We start from the raw sequence: 15,396 nt of genomic DNA, 5'->3' as shown, positions 1-15,396 counted from the left end.
ATAAAGCATGACAAATTTCGTTGTAAGTTTGAACATGTACATCACAAAATTGCACAAAATTGTAATGGCTGCTGAATTCTGATTGGCCAGTGGCAGCCATTTCTTGTGTGAGCCAAATTAAATTTAAGGAGATGTGAGTAAATGTGGCAAAGTGTGAACATCCCAAATTTCAAAATGTTTGACATAAAACTTACCTCCGTGCCACGTAATAGAACACGGGGTTCCCACTCTTTGAGGTCCCAGCTTGGTAAAAAATGTTGAGGGTCTTTAAGGCTTTGAACTCCTCCTTTTCATGAACTTGGTGCCTATTGACATATCAAAGTCTCAGATGTTTTACCCAGCAAGTTGAATTAATCATGTTGAGAAAAATGACATAGTTAATAAATAAATAAATAAATAAATAAATAAATAAATAGTGTTAAGGTCTTGTTATATTACCTGGTCATAAACTCCTCAAACTTGGAGCTAGTGAGGTTAAGGCTGGACCAGTGAGTATCAGCCACAGGCTTATGTTCTGGAGGGCCTAGGTAAGCCAGGAGAGTCGCCATTTTGTCAAAGGGCCTCCGACCAACTGCTTTGTGATCTCTGTAAAGGATAAAGTGACTCTTTCATTAGAGCAAGAGGGCAAACTTAGGGCAAACTTTTTGGCTCATGGGCCACACTGGGTTTTGGAAAATTGGCCGGCGGGCCTAAAAAAAAGGTTTTATATAATTTAAATGATTATAATTTTGTTTTAAAATATGAATTGTTTAAAAAATACTGCTAATTTGATGATGTTTAACTAATTTATAAATGGTGCATTGTCACTTTAAGAGCAATTCATGTTTAGTTCTCAATGATCTTTTGCCAGCTCCTCTCAAATATAGCCTAATGCTAGTGCTATGCCTATGGCTGTGCCCTCTAACAGTTTATAAATGGTCAGTAGAAGGAACTTGGCGGGCCGGATTAAAGTGCTTGGCGGGCCGTAGTTTTCCCAACCCTGCATTAGAGTGTCATTTTCCAGATATTCACCGACTTCTTCTGTGTGCATTACAAGCTGCATAATCACATTCTTAGATGTATATTTGCCAGTTAATAAAAAAGCAAATTGTGTACAATAAAAAAATATGTTTAAAGTAGATAGATAAAAGTCCAATTGCAAGGCCAAGTGTCCCTAGTGCTTTGATTATTAGAATTTTAATGACCCATTACTTTCCAGATACAATTGCCAAATGTGCAAAACTGTATGCATCTACACTTTAGGCTATTATACAGTATGTCTGGTTACGGTTCCTGCAGCACAGTTTGGAAGGCATATCACAAAACCCAAACCAAAGGTTAGATTTGTTAAAGCAAATCAATCAAATCAACTGAAGAAAACAGTGATTTTAATTTTGTGTATGATTACACAAAGTTCTGACTGCTCGTCTTAAAGTGTAACTCGCCAAAATGCAAGCTAGGATCTTTTTGTGAATGTACCCGAGTCAAACTTTAGAGTTTACTAAAAAGAAAGGTTTTGGACAACTCACTTCTTGACTGGCAAGATGGCGGAAAAATAGACAAAAACCTTCACCTACTGTATTGTGTATACATTCGTTTTTATAAAGTATAACAGCTACGGACACTGCATGATAAGTCAATCAATCAAACTGACCTGCTGCTTGAAAGGTATTGGCCAATTCGCTCCTGATTGTTCCATAGGAGGCGGTGCAAGGCAAGGACATTCCCATCACTAATGAAAGACAGGCTGTGATTGACTGAGTCACTAGGGGGTGAGTCTGAGGCAATGTCCAGGAAGAACCTACGGAACAGACATTAGAAAATAAACAAGGTGCCCCAAGGTCTTCCTGCAACCACAGAGGTTACAATAACACAGGGGAAATTGCAGCTGTTTTGATCTGAATATAACTGAATAATATATTGCACATTTATGCATTCAGCAACAAAGCTGCAGTGAAAAGATATATACCGTCTGGCTGCATCAAAGTTGCTCTTCACAAAGTCATTAAAAGGCCTCATGTGTTCCTCTTTAGTGAATAGGACATGATTGGCGATGCTTTGTAGTATCTGTGAAATAAGAAAACGAAGAATGATGGCATGAAGACCGACAGAAAACGCACTAATACTGAAATCTCTCAAGTGAGCGAGCTTAATATCCAGTGTTTCCCCTAAGCTCCTAGAATTTAAGCGCCTTTTTTCAGAATTTATGCGAAAAGAAGTTGCCTAATTAAAAAAAAAACATGCAAGTGAACTTTGGGAACAGCTGCCGTTCGTTCCTCTCCAGGTTTGATGTCAACAAATAAGAGGCTTACGTTGAAGGCACAGTCAGGGATTTCACAGGAAATCACGTTTGTTTGTTTTTATGTTTAAGTTTATTAGAAGACGCAATCTCATGCAAATAAACGTGGCCTACATTTTAACCAAGGAACCAAATTAAACACACCAGCGAGATCGCTCGCCCCTACCTTCAGTAGCCTATTCACAGATAAATTCCACGCAGGGTTTCGTTTTTGTTTGTTCTATATATACAGTCAATGCTGTCAAGCCCTGTGTTGCGATCATACCTATGCTGTGAAATTAAGGTCTAGACTACTGGTGGGTTTAATTGAATTTTAGTAATAGGATACGCAGCCATTTACATCTGGAGATAGTTATTTGTAATTCCTGTAGAGCTACCCAAAATCATAGAACTTATCATTACAAGACACTTATCTCCTATAATTCATAATTCCATTTCTTCGAGGTGTCAGGATTTTGAACATTTATTTTGACATGGAAAACATAATTAATTTCATCCACATATCCTTATGCACAATGCACAACAACGCTACTAAATTAGCTTAAAACCGTGAGAATCAAGCAAGCCTCACGGGCCGTCACGGCCTTAAAGAGACTTGCACAGCACCAATACAGTGTAATGACATGAAAGAGAAGTCTATAGTTTATACATTCTACATAGTAATAGTTTAGCTCACAGGTGAGATGTGGCCTATGATTAAGCTTTTTTGTAATTAGTTGTAAATAATAATGTTCTGTGTTGTGCCATTTTTAAATTCTAGGGGAAACACTGATATCTTTTATTCTGGTGAACATTTCCTGTGCTTCCAATGTAAGGCGCAAAAAATTACACTAAGCTATTAGTTGACCTTGAGACTGTTCATTATTAGTCTTCCCTTCACATTAGGGGTGTCACGATTTTCCAAATCCTTGATTCGATGTAATTTTCCATTTTAAAGACACGATTCGATTCGATTTTCGATCTTTTTGTTAATATTACTATTAATGCATTACTTATAGTTTTTTTGGCCTTTTCCTTTTTGTTTCGGGGGGCTTTTCTTTTGAAACCGCGTTTTATTTTGAAACCGTTCCAACCGCGAGGTTGTAATGTAAACCGAACTAACATTAGGCTAAAACAGAGACGTGAACACAGTGAAATTAAACAACACAGAATGATAATTTGATTGTTTCAGCACACTCCGAAGAGACCCAAGGTTAGTGTTCATGGAATATGTACTTATCAATGTGCATTTTAAGAGCAAGAGTAATTTTGGACTGTAACTAGATCATCTTTTCACTTGCTAAGTTGAGTAGGCTAAGTTAGTGTTAACTGACGTGAATGAACGACAAAATACACACCGGTGATTTCAAAGTAGCAAGTGGGGCTTCGATTTCGGTAGGTTGATGTGTATATTTCAACTGTCTGCAGCCTAAAACTAGAGCAGTGTTGATGCTGCAGTTCAGCACGTGCGTGTGCGTTTGTGCGCCGTCTTGGCATACATGCTGGACGTCACATAAGGGGTGTGGCTGCATCATTGATTCTATTTTTGAGCTCGAAGTTCGGGATTGAGATGTAATTTCGATCAATTCCGATATAAAATCGAAATCGTGACACCCCTACTTCACATACTGCACACTTCCTCAAATCATAGTTCATAGTATACACATCTATACTTTACCTTAGACATAAGTTTGAGCCCCCGTTCTATCCTGGGTGGAGGTTTCTTGTCCAGGATGCCAGCCTCATAAGGGGACACGATGGCAGGGTTGATGAAGCGCAGGAACATGGCACTACCCACCGCACCAATGCTGTTCTGAGGGAAACGCTGGCTCACCACCTGTATGGGGGCCGGGGAGAAGAGGATACAAGAGGGGAGTAGGTAGGGCATTGGGGGTGCATGTTGAGATGAGTTAAAGTAAGGGGCAGGGCGGTAGTCAGGCCAGGGGTTCCCATAGAGTTGGGTGTAATAGAAGAGCAGTATGTGAATAGAGGTATCAGGAAGTATGAGAGAGCAGCATGGAATAGAGGTATCAGGAGGTATGGGAGAGCAGTATGGAATAGAGGTATTAGGAAGGAGCCAGAAAAGACAAGCAGCAGGATAGAGAAGGGGGAGATGGGTAAAAGGTGAGAAGGGAACACAGTGGTCAGCAAGCGGAGCACATACAGTACTGTACACACTAGATGTCTACAGTCCATCAACCTTTTACCTTTCTCTACACCAGCCAACAGCCCCAAAGAAACACTGAAAACACAATCCCAACCACAACAAAATGACCCATGTAAAACAACAGAAATGAACCATGTAAAACAACAGAAATGACCCATGTAAAACAACAGAAATGACCCATGTAAAACAACCAAAAAGAAGTAAAGTGAAAGCCACAGAACCATAATGAAACGAAAAAGAAAGAAAAATGGGTCCTACTGTTGATCACAAATGCGTTGAAAGACTGTTCAATGAAAACATTATGAGCATGAACACAGCGAATCAACCATGGGCTAGAGGGGACACTGCAGCTTGGTTTTATCCCACACACAGATACACACGCACGCACGCACACACACACGCATGCACACACATACACGCACGCACGCACGCACACACATACACACACACTCATTTGTAGCCCTTTCAAGTATAACGGAGTTTGTTTCATAACATAAAATAACTTGCTTTTTTCAATATGTTTTCAGTTTAGCCCAACAGTAATGAACTACACCGTAAGACTAGGAGTCCAAAATCTTGAACACAGTTCAAATACACCATCCTTTCTGGTGACCCAAATTTTTTTTGAAAACATATTGTCTTAGTCCAATGTCACTTACAATCTCAAGAAGAGTCAGTATGACCCCTATCCACTAAAGACGCTTTTTGACCAACAGAGTCCATTCTGAATTCTTTGAACCGTGCTGCTATCCAGTGAACCAGCCCGCACTTCCACCAGTTTTGAATGGAACCAAAGATGCATCATCAACAGAGGGTGTTATGTGTAGATCTGAACTGTAGAATGGCATGCCTACTCTGGTTCACAGGGGAAAAATAAATAAATAAAAATGTGCCAGTTCCTATTTTTAAGTCGAAATGCTTTGTGCGGTTCAACATCTGGTGCGTGAACCAGAATGAAGCCAATAATCAATAATCTTAATAATCTGCACCACTGTAATATGATGATAAAACCTCTCTGTATTAGCAAATTACAGTACACTATATTCCTTATAACAAACTTAATTTATCGATGATAAAGGTGAACTGGTAAAGCGGTTTTGGTCACACTGGGTTTAGTCACATCTGGCTTCAACAGTCCAAGATATGTTCAGTTCCATGTGTTGCAATTCCTGTTTCCAAATTATGTGTAATGCACAGAGAAAAAAAAAAATCAGCCTGTTTCAGGGCATCAGAATTGCTTTTCAAGACTGAGCAAAAATGCTGGATTAGGCAAAAACATACCAATTCATGTTATGATTACATAAGCACGTACTTAGTTTTTAAAGGAAAAGGACAACCTCAGACTATTGATTTATTGAAGCAGACCTAGGGCTGGGCTAATGAAACACTAATGATACATATATATATATATATATATATATATATATATATATATATATATATATATATATATATATAATGTGAGAAGTTTGACAATAAGAGTGGAAAGAAAAGTGCTTTGATGAAGTCCTTGATATACTTAAAAGCTACAGTAGATAAAAATCTGTTCCATTTGGACAGCATGTGAGGCAGCAGTAGAAGCACCAGGCATACTCTCCTTAGCTCATAAAGAGCCATCACATCGCAGGGACCAGGTGTAGGACACACATACTGTAGAGCCAATCATGTGTTGTTGGGATAGGTTACACATGTTCTACAAGCATACATTTTTTACAAAACAGGGGCTTCAATTTTGTACCGAGGCCTGGTTCTAACCAGGAACTGAGTATTCCACACAAAGCAGACAAGGTTTACTTTCTAGAATGGCATTGGTGCATTGCCTGCTCACCATACCGCCACAGTAGAGAAACAGTCCTGGAAATTGCTCTCTGTATGCTATTAGCTAAAAGACTCTGCCTCATTTTAACTGTAGTTGTGCACATTATAGTAAAAAAGATTAGTTTATGAGTAGAGACACTGCACTACTTTTTGCTAGTATCAACTCTAGATTGTCACAACATCATTACATTACAGAAGAATCTACACAGTACGCATATATATTTCACCAAGTCAAATTCCTTGTTTCTTTTTCATGTGAAAAAAAGAAAAAAAACTTGGCAATGAAACGATTCTGATTCTGCTAAATCTGATATTTTCCCATGCATTTAATGGTGTTACTGTGTTTAAAGAATCAACTAAATAATTACACAAAACAAATCTTTTCTGGTAAATGTACCTTTTTTTCTCAATTTACCTTCTTGCTACTTTAGGGCCTTTCCTTTTAAAGTAGCCTTTACATCACTGGGTCCAAAATGCTCTTGATGTTTTGGCTGCAAACACTTTTAGATTGTGTTTAGTGTTTACATTTTTTGACACATCACCCAGCCCTAGGTCTAGTAGAGTTAATACTGGAACATCTATTATATCATAAGGAACACATTTACATACCAGGTAAATCATTAATATTGAGCAGAATGACAATGTGAGAGAGAGAAGAGAGAGAGAGAGAGAGAGAGAGAGAGAGAGAGAGAGAGAGAGAGAGAGAGACATTTAGCAAAATGGAGAAATGAGTTGGTAATGAAGGGGTTAAAGATGTGCCGAAACCCTGTCCAGTGCCCGCATGCAGACGCAAACTCATCTACTCCACACACTCACCAAACACAAATAAAGCACAATATTAAATACAAGACAGTATTCTGAGTGACTCCAGTACAATGCTGGACAATTCACAGATAACTAGTATCGGTATGTTCTTTGTCTCACTTCAGTGAGAAACCCCAAACAGCTACTTCAGAATACTGTAAGATATACATACAAGCACAATCATGGTGATCGCTGTGAGCTGGTTATGACAAACACACGTTTTGAGCACTCTAGCTGAGCACAATGCCATGGGCAAGCGGCAAGCTAGTATGTTTGTGGGAGGCAAGACACACCCCAGATAGCACATGCATCTTAACCCAACTAGCCACCCTTACAACTGCCTGCAGTCTTTACAAACACCATCAAACAGTCCACAAGGATGCACCAATGTAGCAGTTTAGTGCCAAATGTAAATTTAAATTTTACTAACAAATTTTATGGGCAGCCTATCAACACTAAATGTTTAGATTCTAAGGAAACAGCATTTGCAACTCTGCCAGCAAATCGGCAAACATTTAAAGCAGTGCTTTAAACATCAGGAAGCATAAAGATGGGTAAGCCAAACGTCATGTACTTGCACTACTTCAAAAGGGCTACATTGGTGCATCCTGGCCTGTAAGGTAAACGAAAAAAGAGGACCTAGCATAAAATCAACACTTGAGATTCTGCCAGGACTGTCATCCCCATTGTCCAGACAGGAGCAGAGATGGACATGAAGTAGCCCAGGAAGACCAGAGCACTAAACAGCGCTGATTTCCTTTTGTTAGAGTGTTAAGTGGAAATGGAATAAAAAATATGGAGCTGGGAAGCTTGGAGTTAGTACAAGGAATCCCCAGGACATTGTACACAGACTTTTGGGGCATGGATGCATTTCTGCGAGAACAGCATAAAACAACAGCACTCCACCAAACCAAGAGAGAATTTCTTGTTTTTTTTCCCCCCAAGGGGAACAAAATGCAAAAAAGACTTGCTTTTTTTGCTTCACGGAACTTAAAAAAAGGAAAGTGGCAAGAAAAGGTTCTCACAAACTTACTGATTTTTTGTTTTCCTTTTTCTCTTTAACTCTGGCTTTATTCAGTAGAGAGTGGCAAGTAGCCTACAGAATAGAGATGAGCACAAACAGGTCACAGCACCGGCTTCACAAAGGAGACACACACACACACACACACACACACACACACACTCACACGCACCTGCATAGCAAACTCACTAACACATGCTGACAATGAAAGAGAAGCAAACCTCTATGTCCTGCAGGAGGACACAAACTCACAAACAAACAACCACACACGTACACACACACGTACAGTACACACACACACACTAACAAACTAGTCAGACTGTGGTAGAGGAAGTTTGCCATTCATTCATTTTAAGTAGTGGCCTCTTCATATTAACCTCCAGCTACACAATAATGATAGGACTGACAAAGAGCAAAGGCCTCAAAGAGGCGACTCAATAGCTCTTCCTTCATGTGGCTAACAACAGGCAGAGGTCTGTGTCCTTGAGGCTGGTCATTATGCCATCTCGGAACAAATACCTCTCTAATCCCATAATCTATGATGTGCACCCTCATGAAGTCCCAGATGAGGACGGACACTAAAGCGATGCAGATGGTTAAAGGCAGTGCTATCCACCTGAGGTAAACATGACGCAACACAGTGGCCCATCTAGCTGTGACACTTTTGAGGGGGGGGGGGGGGGGGGGGGGGTTAGAAAAGACAAATCTGAGGGGGGTTTGAGTGAGTGAGAGAAAAAGTTGGTGGTTAATAAAGGACAAAAGGCCCAAACCTATGTTTTGCCACAGAGGCCAAGCTGACCATTTAGTTTTAAATACCCCTGAAATACAAACACACATTAATGCTTCTAATATTCTCTTTCTTTCCTTCTTCTGTGGATTAGTTTGACCTCTCCTATACTTGTATGAAAGCTCACCCTAACCACAGCACCCTTATCAGTGTGAAGGTGAGAATGGCACTGAATGTGAGAGCAAGTATAAGTATAAGTATATATACTCTTTTGATCCCGTGAGGGAAATTTGGTCTCTGCATTTATCCCAATCCATGAATTAGTGAAACACACACAGCACACAGTGTACACACAGTAAGGTGAAGCACACACTAATCCCGGCACAGTGAGCTGCCTGCATAAACAGCGGCGCTTGGGGAGCAGTGAGGGGTTAGGTGCCTTGCTCAAGGGCACTTCAGCCATGCCTACTGGTCGGGGTTCGAACCGGCAACCCTCCGGTTACAGGTTCGAAGTGCTAACCAGTAGTCCACAGCTGCCCCACATGTGAGCAGAGAACTAGGGTGAGGGTGTCTGGACAGCGCCTCATTTTAAAAGGGAGATCATCGTTGAGTATAGATTGATAGATTGAGTACAGGTGGTTAAATCAAGAAAAAGATTCAACAGAAAACAGAACAAGAAAAAAAGAGTTTAAAAATGGGCCATCGAAAAATTTGCCATGCAAATATGATGGGCAGGAAAACAGCACAAAGTTGATCCTGCCTCATGCATGGCTTGCATGCAGTCTGCTGTCTGACACTGCACACAGACGCCTTTGTGCAGAACTTAAGCCAAAACCAGGCAAGCAAACACTGTGAAACTAGAGACCGAACACATATTTAAATCATGAAAGTCTTCTCTGGGCCCCATTTCATGGAAAAGAGGGGATTGTCTGGGCTTTACCATTTTCAGAATTTACATGACCCTGGTTGGTTGAATTAGACTAAACTTTCTGCATGATCTGCTAACCAACACACGACACATTTCTAAATATAAGCTGGGACTCTTCCTAAGTGTGATGTGTCATCAAATTTTCCGTACATAAAACAAACAAACACAAGTAGCCAACATATTACAGGATACACTACATATTACAACATTCCCATCACACACTCATTCATTTGCCTAGCAGCTATCCAGCAAAAGTCATAAATCAAATCCGTAGGACCATGTGGAGTGGATAAAAAAAGAGCCAAAACAAGAGACTCTTCTACAAGGCATAAGAGCGTTCAGATCAGAGGAAATGAAGGCAAATAGACAAATAAGCAATTAGCTTAACAGAACTATTCCAGCCGTTGAGCCAGTTTGGTATGAAGGGTGAGATGAAAGCTTTATTGGAAACACAGTAATCAGTGTGTGTGTGTGTGTGTGTGTGTGTGTGTGTGTGTGTGTGTGTGTGTGTGTGTGTGTGTGTGTGTGTGTGTGTGTGTGTGTGCACTTGAAATAAGGATGAAAAATGTGCAATTGAGCAGTGGGCAGAAAGCAGCATTTATGTTTTCTCAGTGCATGTAAATCTCAAGTAAGCAGCAAGGCTGGCTCAAGGTGTTTGTGAGGGTGAGCGTGCGGTGGGGGAGGGCAGCATGTACTCGGGCCTTAGCTGAAGCAGTGGCACAGGTGCCCATCATCAGCACCGCACCCCCACCCACACGTGTGCAATGAGAGGATGCCGTATACGGATCAGGCTTAGGAGGAAAGGCTTGTGGTGCCTGTGGAGGGTGGAGAGTGGCATGAGACCGTCTTGCTGGGAGTACCTGATAGAGACAGTGGCAGACACTGCGTAGCTGGGGAGGGAACTCGCTGGAGGAGTTGATGATGGCTAGGAAGAAGCGGTCTGTGATCTGTAGAAGGTTCTTCTGGTTCTCCTCTAGGTTCTCCATTGGTTCTAGTCTAGAGCACACACATAATGCGAGAATCAGTAACATGTACTTTCAAGTCAAGTCAAGTCAAGTTTATTTATATAGCGCATTTCATACACAGAGGTCATTCAATGTGCTTTACCTAAACAAAACCAAACAATAATAACAAATAAAAGCATAGAAGGGCAATATAGTCAAAGAATAGTTCAAAAGGTAAAGATCATAATAAAAAGAAACCATAAAACACAAGGTAAAATCATTTAAAAATAAAGAATAATTAGTAAGCAAAAACAAAGGCGAAAGTAGTAAAAAAGTAATAAAAGACAAAGTAGAATAATTATCAAGGCAGATCAGAATTTGTAACTCGGCGCAGTTAGCAGAAAGCATCTTGAACTGACTGATGCTCTTGGTAAATACACTACAATCATGTCCAATAATACTTGGCCTTGGCATTCAATACTGTGCAGCAGCTGAAATATTTAGACACTGTGGTGTGCTTGATGTTAGTTATGCCACCTCTGGATCACACTAATGGATAGCAAGAGACAGTATACAATTCAGATTGAACCTGACATTCTAGGTTAAGTGCAAAGACACATGATTTGTAGGCATAGGACAGACTGTGTTTCACTGTTTAATTGTTGTAATCATTTATTATTTGTGCAAGTGTCATTTGTAGCATTTGCCTCCTAAAAGTAGATTTTAAGTCTTTAACATAAAGACTTAATATCTGATCACTAGTAGATTGTGATGTCTCAGTCTCCCCAAGCATGAAAACTGGGTTTCATTGAGGTTGTCACATGCTGTACAACATATTCCCATCACACAGATGCTATAAATAAAAACTAGAACAATATCCCCCCAAGAGAACAATGTTAGAGATGGAATTTATGACCCAGATGTTACAAAAAGACAGCATCAGATTTCAGACTTCCTGCCAAACATCATGTTAAACAGCAGGTGACTGAGGTGAGGCCTACCTGGTGGGATCCACTTCAAAGCTAATCTGCTGCCACTCTGGTGTGGTGATCACCCCTCTGAGAAGAGGTTCCAGAAGTTTCTGTAGATATGCTGCCCCATACACCTACGGGTAGGTCAGAACGCCAGGAAGGTCAGTTGCATGAACAAAAACACTGACCAGATGATGCACACAAAAATATACAGCAACAGCAAATCAAGCATGGGGGGGCTTTTTAATGTACAACACATGTGTGTTATTTATTAATGACAACTTTGTATCACCATCACGATATGTGATTCATATTCAAACATAATTTGTATACAGTGATGCCACTCCATCTGCCATATAGGTTTTGTATGATTTTTTATTATATTTGTACGTTTCTACAAAGTTTTCTTTTATTCATGTACTTACTCATCATGCTAAACGTTTTAACTGTTTAACGTATAGATGTCATTTTCCATAGTTTCAAGCTTAGTCCTCGTAATGTCCTGCCGAGCATTAGTTGGCTGATACCTGTCTGTAATATTAATGTTACTCCACTGCACTAAAAAGCCATGCCTTAGACAGACCTATATTGCTTGATCTGTTGAGAGATCTGTCCAGTGTCCATCCATGATGCACAAGCTCCACGTCCACTGTCTGGTCAGAGAGATCGCTCAGGACTGCTGTAGGTCTACTCTGTGAGAGATCTGTCACTGGCACAAGCTCACCGAGTTGCTGCTGAGCTGCCATGGTAGGCTAGACACCTGGCGTCTGGACTGAAAGATTGCTCAGGAACTCTTCACAACCACAAATCCTCATGCTAGTTTGTTATCAGTCCAAAGTCCCCCGAGCTGCTAATCTGTGTTTCCAGTGCTCTCCAGACGGCAAACAGTTAAGCCCGGTTTACATCATTGCCCATGGACATTTTCAGCTGGTTAAATTTCAGCAATGGACTGTTGCCGTTTGTGCATGAAAAATGCACCATATAAACGCTTACTTACTTTACTCTCCTTGGACCACAGAGTGAACAACTAAATTGCTTGCAAGATAACTACCAAGAGCCAAAGACATCATTATAGACCATTAATTTGTCCAAGAGGGTAGAACCTACTAGTTTTATAAGAGGTCTATTAATTCTAACAGGGGCTGCAGTCAGTACTGGATATTGGACACCATTGAATCATTGTGGTGGAGCCTATTGGTTCTCCTTACCTTAAAACAGAAGGTCATGATTTTACTCGCCAGGCTGTTCCCCCTGAAGAGCGTCTGCATGGAGTCGGCCAGCTCTACTTCTTTAGAGAACATGTTCCACAGCAGCTGGTACAGCAGGTGCCTCGAGTCAAATAACGTCACCAGCACCCGAGCCAACTCATCCTGTGAGGAGACATCCAGTCAACAATCTCTCCAAAATGCTAGTGTTGAGCCATTATAGAAATGCACTTATGGCAGTATTATGCACACAAACATACAATATATATGGTGCACATAAAAAAATATAGCTTAAACAATTATTTAACCCCTGAAAGTCATCACCATTTGCAAGAAACCGTACATTCTCTATTTTTGTGAACAAAAATTGTGTTCATCAATACAAAAAAAATACAAAAAAGGAGTGAGATGACTTATACGCACCCACTGAGAGCAGGGCACCACATTGGCCAGCGCCATAGCAATGGGTAGCTCCCCTTGGTCCCCCATCATGGTGACGAGTTCCACTAGCCGTTCAAAGCGGTCAGCCAGAACAGTTTCAGCCAGAGTGTCAAACTCTGTGCCCTGCTGCAGGATCTTGGTCAGGACTTCCATGAAGGTGGCACGTGTCTGTAAGTCCTTATGGTAGCCCAGCCCTGTTGGAAACAAGTGTTGTGAAGAGAGGTGAGGTTTTCAAAATGAGGAAAACTGGATACTGGAAATACTTCTGGAATGAAGAAACATCAGGTAATCAATTTATGAATTTGTTCAGCTACTATGGGCTGCATATCCTAGGAGCATTCTATTTGATGACATTGTAATCGCTAGGCAACCAAAATGTTTGCATTAGAATGTTCAGCCTTAGAATGTTGGCAAGGTAGAACGTTCGTCAAAGTAGAATGTTGGAAAACTTTCTTAAGCCACTTCTTGTTTGAACAAGCTGAAGGCAGGTCACTTGTGATTAACCTCTGCGATTTCAAGGCAATTTTGAAATTTTCCATGGCTTTCTACCGAAGAACATTCAACCCAACAGGATCCTGGATTGGTACTGAACATCAGCTTCTGTCTCAGAGAAACATTCTCTGGCTCAGCACTGCTGAGGAAAACAGAAACATGGCGCCACTCTGGACAACTCCAAATACCAACCAATACCAACATGTCCGGTCTACACGGTTTTCTGCAAGTAAGAACACAATCTTTCACTTGGACAGCTCTGAATAATTACATTAGTAGCTATAGTTCCATTATGATTGATATTTTTCTATATTTCTAGGTAAGTATTGGAGAGAGTCTGGAGACTGGCGTGCTGCCCAGAAGGGATATAGTGGTATGGTCAAGCTGCCCACCACAACACCTCGAGAGAAAATGGAAACCCTCACTTTTGTGGGCAACTTTAACCATCCTCAGCTCACCAGTGTCAGGAGTAGCCAGGTGGCTCCCATCAAGCCTGCAGCAGTGGCTCCAGTGAGGAAGGAGACATTTGTAGAGAACTTCTCTCATGCTTCAAACGTCACCCAGGACCAGTTCATTGCCCTGCTGAATTCAAGACAGTCCACCATCTCTGGAAGTGCAGTCATCCGTGGTGTTTCATCCACCCAGAAGACACCACTCAATCCCACTTGGTCCCATAGTAGTGACAGTGGGAACATGAACTATGCCCACCCATCTACAAGTAAGAAAGTCCATGTGCTTTATATGTGGCTAATATGAATAACTAACCATGAGAGTAACTAGTAGGTATGTTTCTTTTCAGGTGTTGATGCGCACATGCCAACACAAGAGCAGAGGCTGCAGTGGGCCACTGCTCTTCATCCGCAGGAGACTAGTGATTTGACCCATGTGGGCATAAGAAGCTCACACACTAGATCATCTGCTGAGAGTGTGAAGTCTCTCAACAATGTGATGAACCTCATGGCCAAATCTGATGACACAACTGCATCGCTGAAGGAGGCTGGACACCTTAGATTTGTGGGGAACTTCACTCTCCCTGCAGAGGTCCTTCATGGTCAACAGTCAGCCCAGGTGCCTTGCAGTGTGTCCCAGGAAGGATTATATTCTCCGAGGGTCAGCCAAACTCCGTCCACCTCTGTAGCTCCAGCTAGCCTCCTCACTGGGGCCCGTGGTCAAATCCCTTCCGTCCCCAAGACATCAACTGACTATTACAATAGAGTGAACTATGTGAAAATGATGGCGTACCACCGTGACATGGCCTCCTACTACAGGGAGCTCAAGCTCAAGGCTGAGCCCATCCCAGCAATGGAGGGGTCATTGTGCACTACAGAGCTCCAGGGAAAGACAGGAAGCCTCCATGACTGGAATGAGCCTCCACAGAAGACGTGGTGGGATGACGCCACAGAGGGCATTGTTCTTCCAGATGATGCCGTTGAAAAACTTGATGCCATTCCAGGCATCTGGGATTTAGCCATACAGATGGGCTTCCTGACTGTCTGCGAGGCAGATGACTGAAAATTTTTTAGTCCATTAAAAAGATAAAGCTTAGTTTTGACACACTATTTTTGTATTATATTTAAATAAAAGATGTACTATTATTAAAACCAGTGACTCCTTACTCTTC

At 41.3% G+C, this 15,396-nt stretch overlaps 2 protein-coding genes across 3 annotated transcripts in view; one reads left to right on the top strand and one right to left on the bottom strand.

Annotated features, from left to right (window-relative positions):
• The window catches only part of nf1a (neurofibromin 1a), an 86,041-nt gene that overhangs the window by 46,186 nt on the left and 24,459 nt on the right, over positions 1–15,396 (bottom strand). For both annotated transcript variants that reach the window (XM_042064730.1, XM_042064731.1), the window contains exons 26-35: positions 13,266–13,477; positions 12,846–13,007; positions 11,668–11,771; positions 10,583–10,718; positions 8,080–8,142; positions 3,936–4,094; positions 1,949–2,046; positions 1,634–1,780; positions 439–585; positions 195–305 (exon numbers count right to left, since the gene is read on the bottom strand). In XM_042064730.1, coding sequence (XP_041920664.1) covers positions 195–305; positions 439–585; positions 1,634–1,780; positions 1,949–2,046; positions 3,936–4,094; positions 8,080–8,142; positions 10,583–10,718; positions 11,668–11,771; positions 12,846–13,007; positions 13,266–13,477 — 1,339 coding nt within the window. The remainder of the gene's footprint in view (positions 1–194; positions 306–438; positions 586–1,633; positions 1,781–1,948; positions 2,047–3,935; positions 4,095–8,079; positions 8,143–10,582; positions 10,719–11,667; positions 11,772–12,845; positions 13,008–13,265; positions 13,478–15,396) is intronic.
• LOC121684658 lies at positions 13,697–15,355 on the top strand. Its single transcript, XM_042064733.1, has 3 exons — positions 13,697–14,004; positions 14,095–14,493; positions 14,575–15,355. The coding sequence occupies exons 1-3, from the start codon at positions 13,821–13,823 to the stop codon at positions 15,285–15,287; spliced, it is 1,296 nt and encodes a 431-aa protein (XP_041920667.1). The 5' UTR covers positions 13,697–13,820; the 3' UTR covers positions 15,288–15,355.

This window comes from Alosa sapidissima, chromosome 15 (genome assembly GCF_018492685.1).
Source record: "Alosa sapidissima isolate fAloSap1 chromosome 15, fAloSap1.pri, whole genome shotgun sequence".
Lineage (NCBI taxonomy): Eukaryota > Metazoa > Chordata > Actinopteri > Clupeiformes > Clupeidae > Alosa > Alosa sapidissima.
Note: the sequence above shows the minus strand (reverse complement) of the source record. Positions and strands in the feature narration are given on the sequence as shown.

Coding starts and splice junctions, on each gene's coding strand:
- LOC121684658 (XM_042064733.1), top strand. CDS start 13,821: ATGGCTTTCTACCGAAGAACATTCAACCCAACAGGATCCTGGATTGGT. Junction 14,005..14,094: donor GTCTACACGGTTTTCTGCAA/GTAAGAACACAA, acceptor CTATATTTCTAG/GTAAGTATTGGAGAGAGTCT. Junction 14,494..14,574: donor CTATGCCCACCCATCTACAA/GTAAGAAAGTCC, acceptor GTTTCTTTTCAG/GTGTTGATGCGCACATGCCA.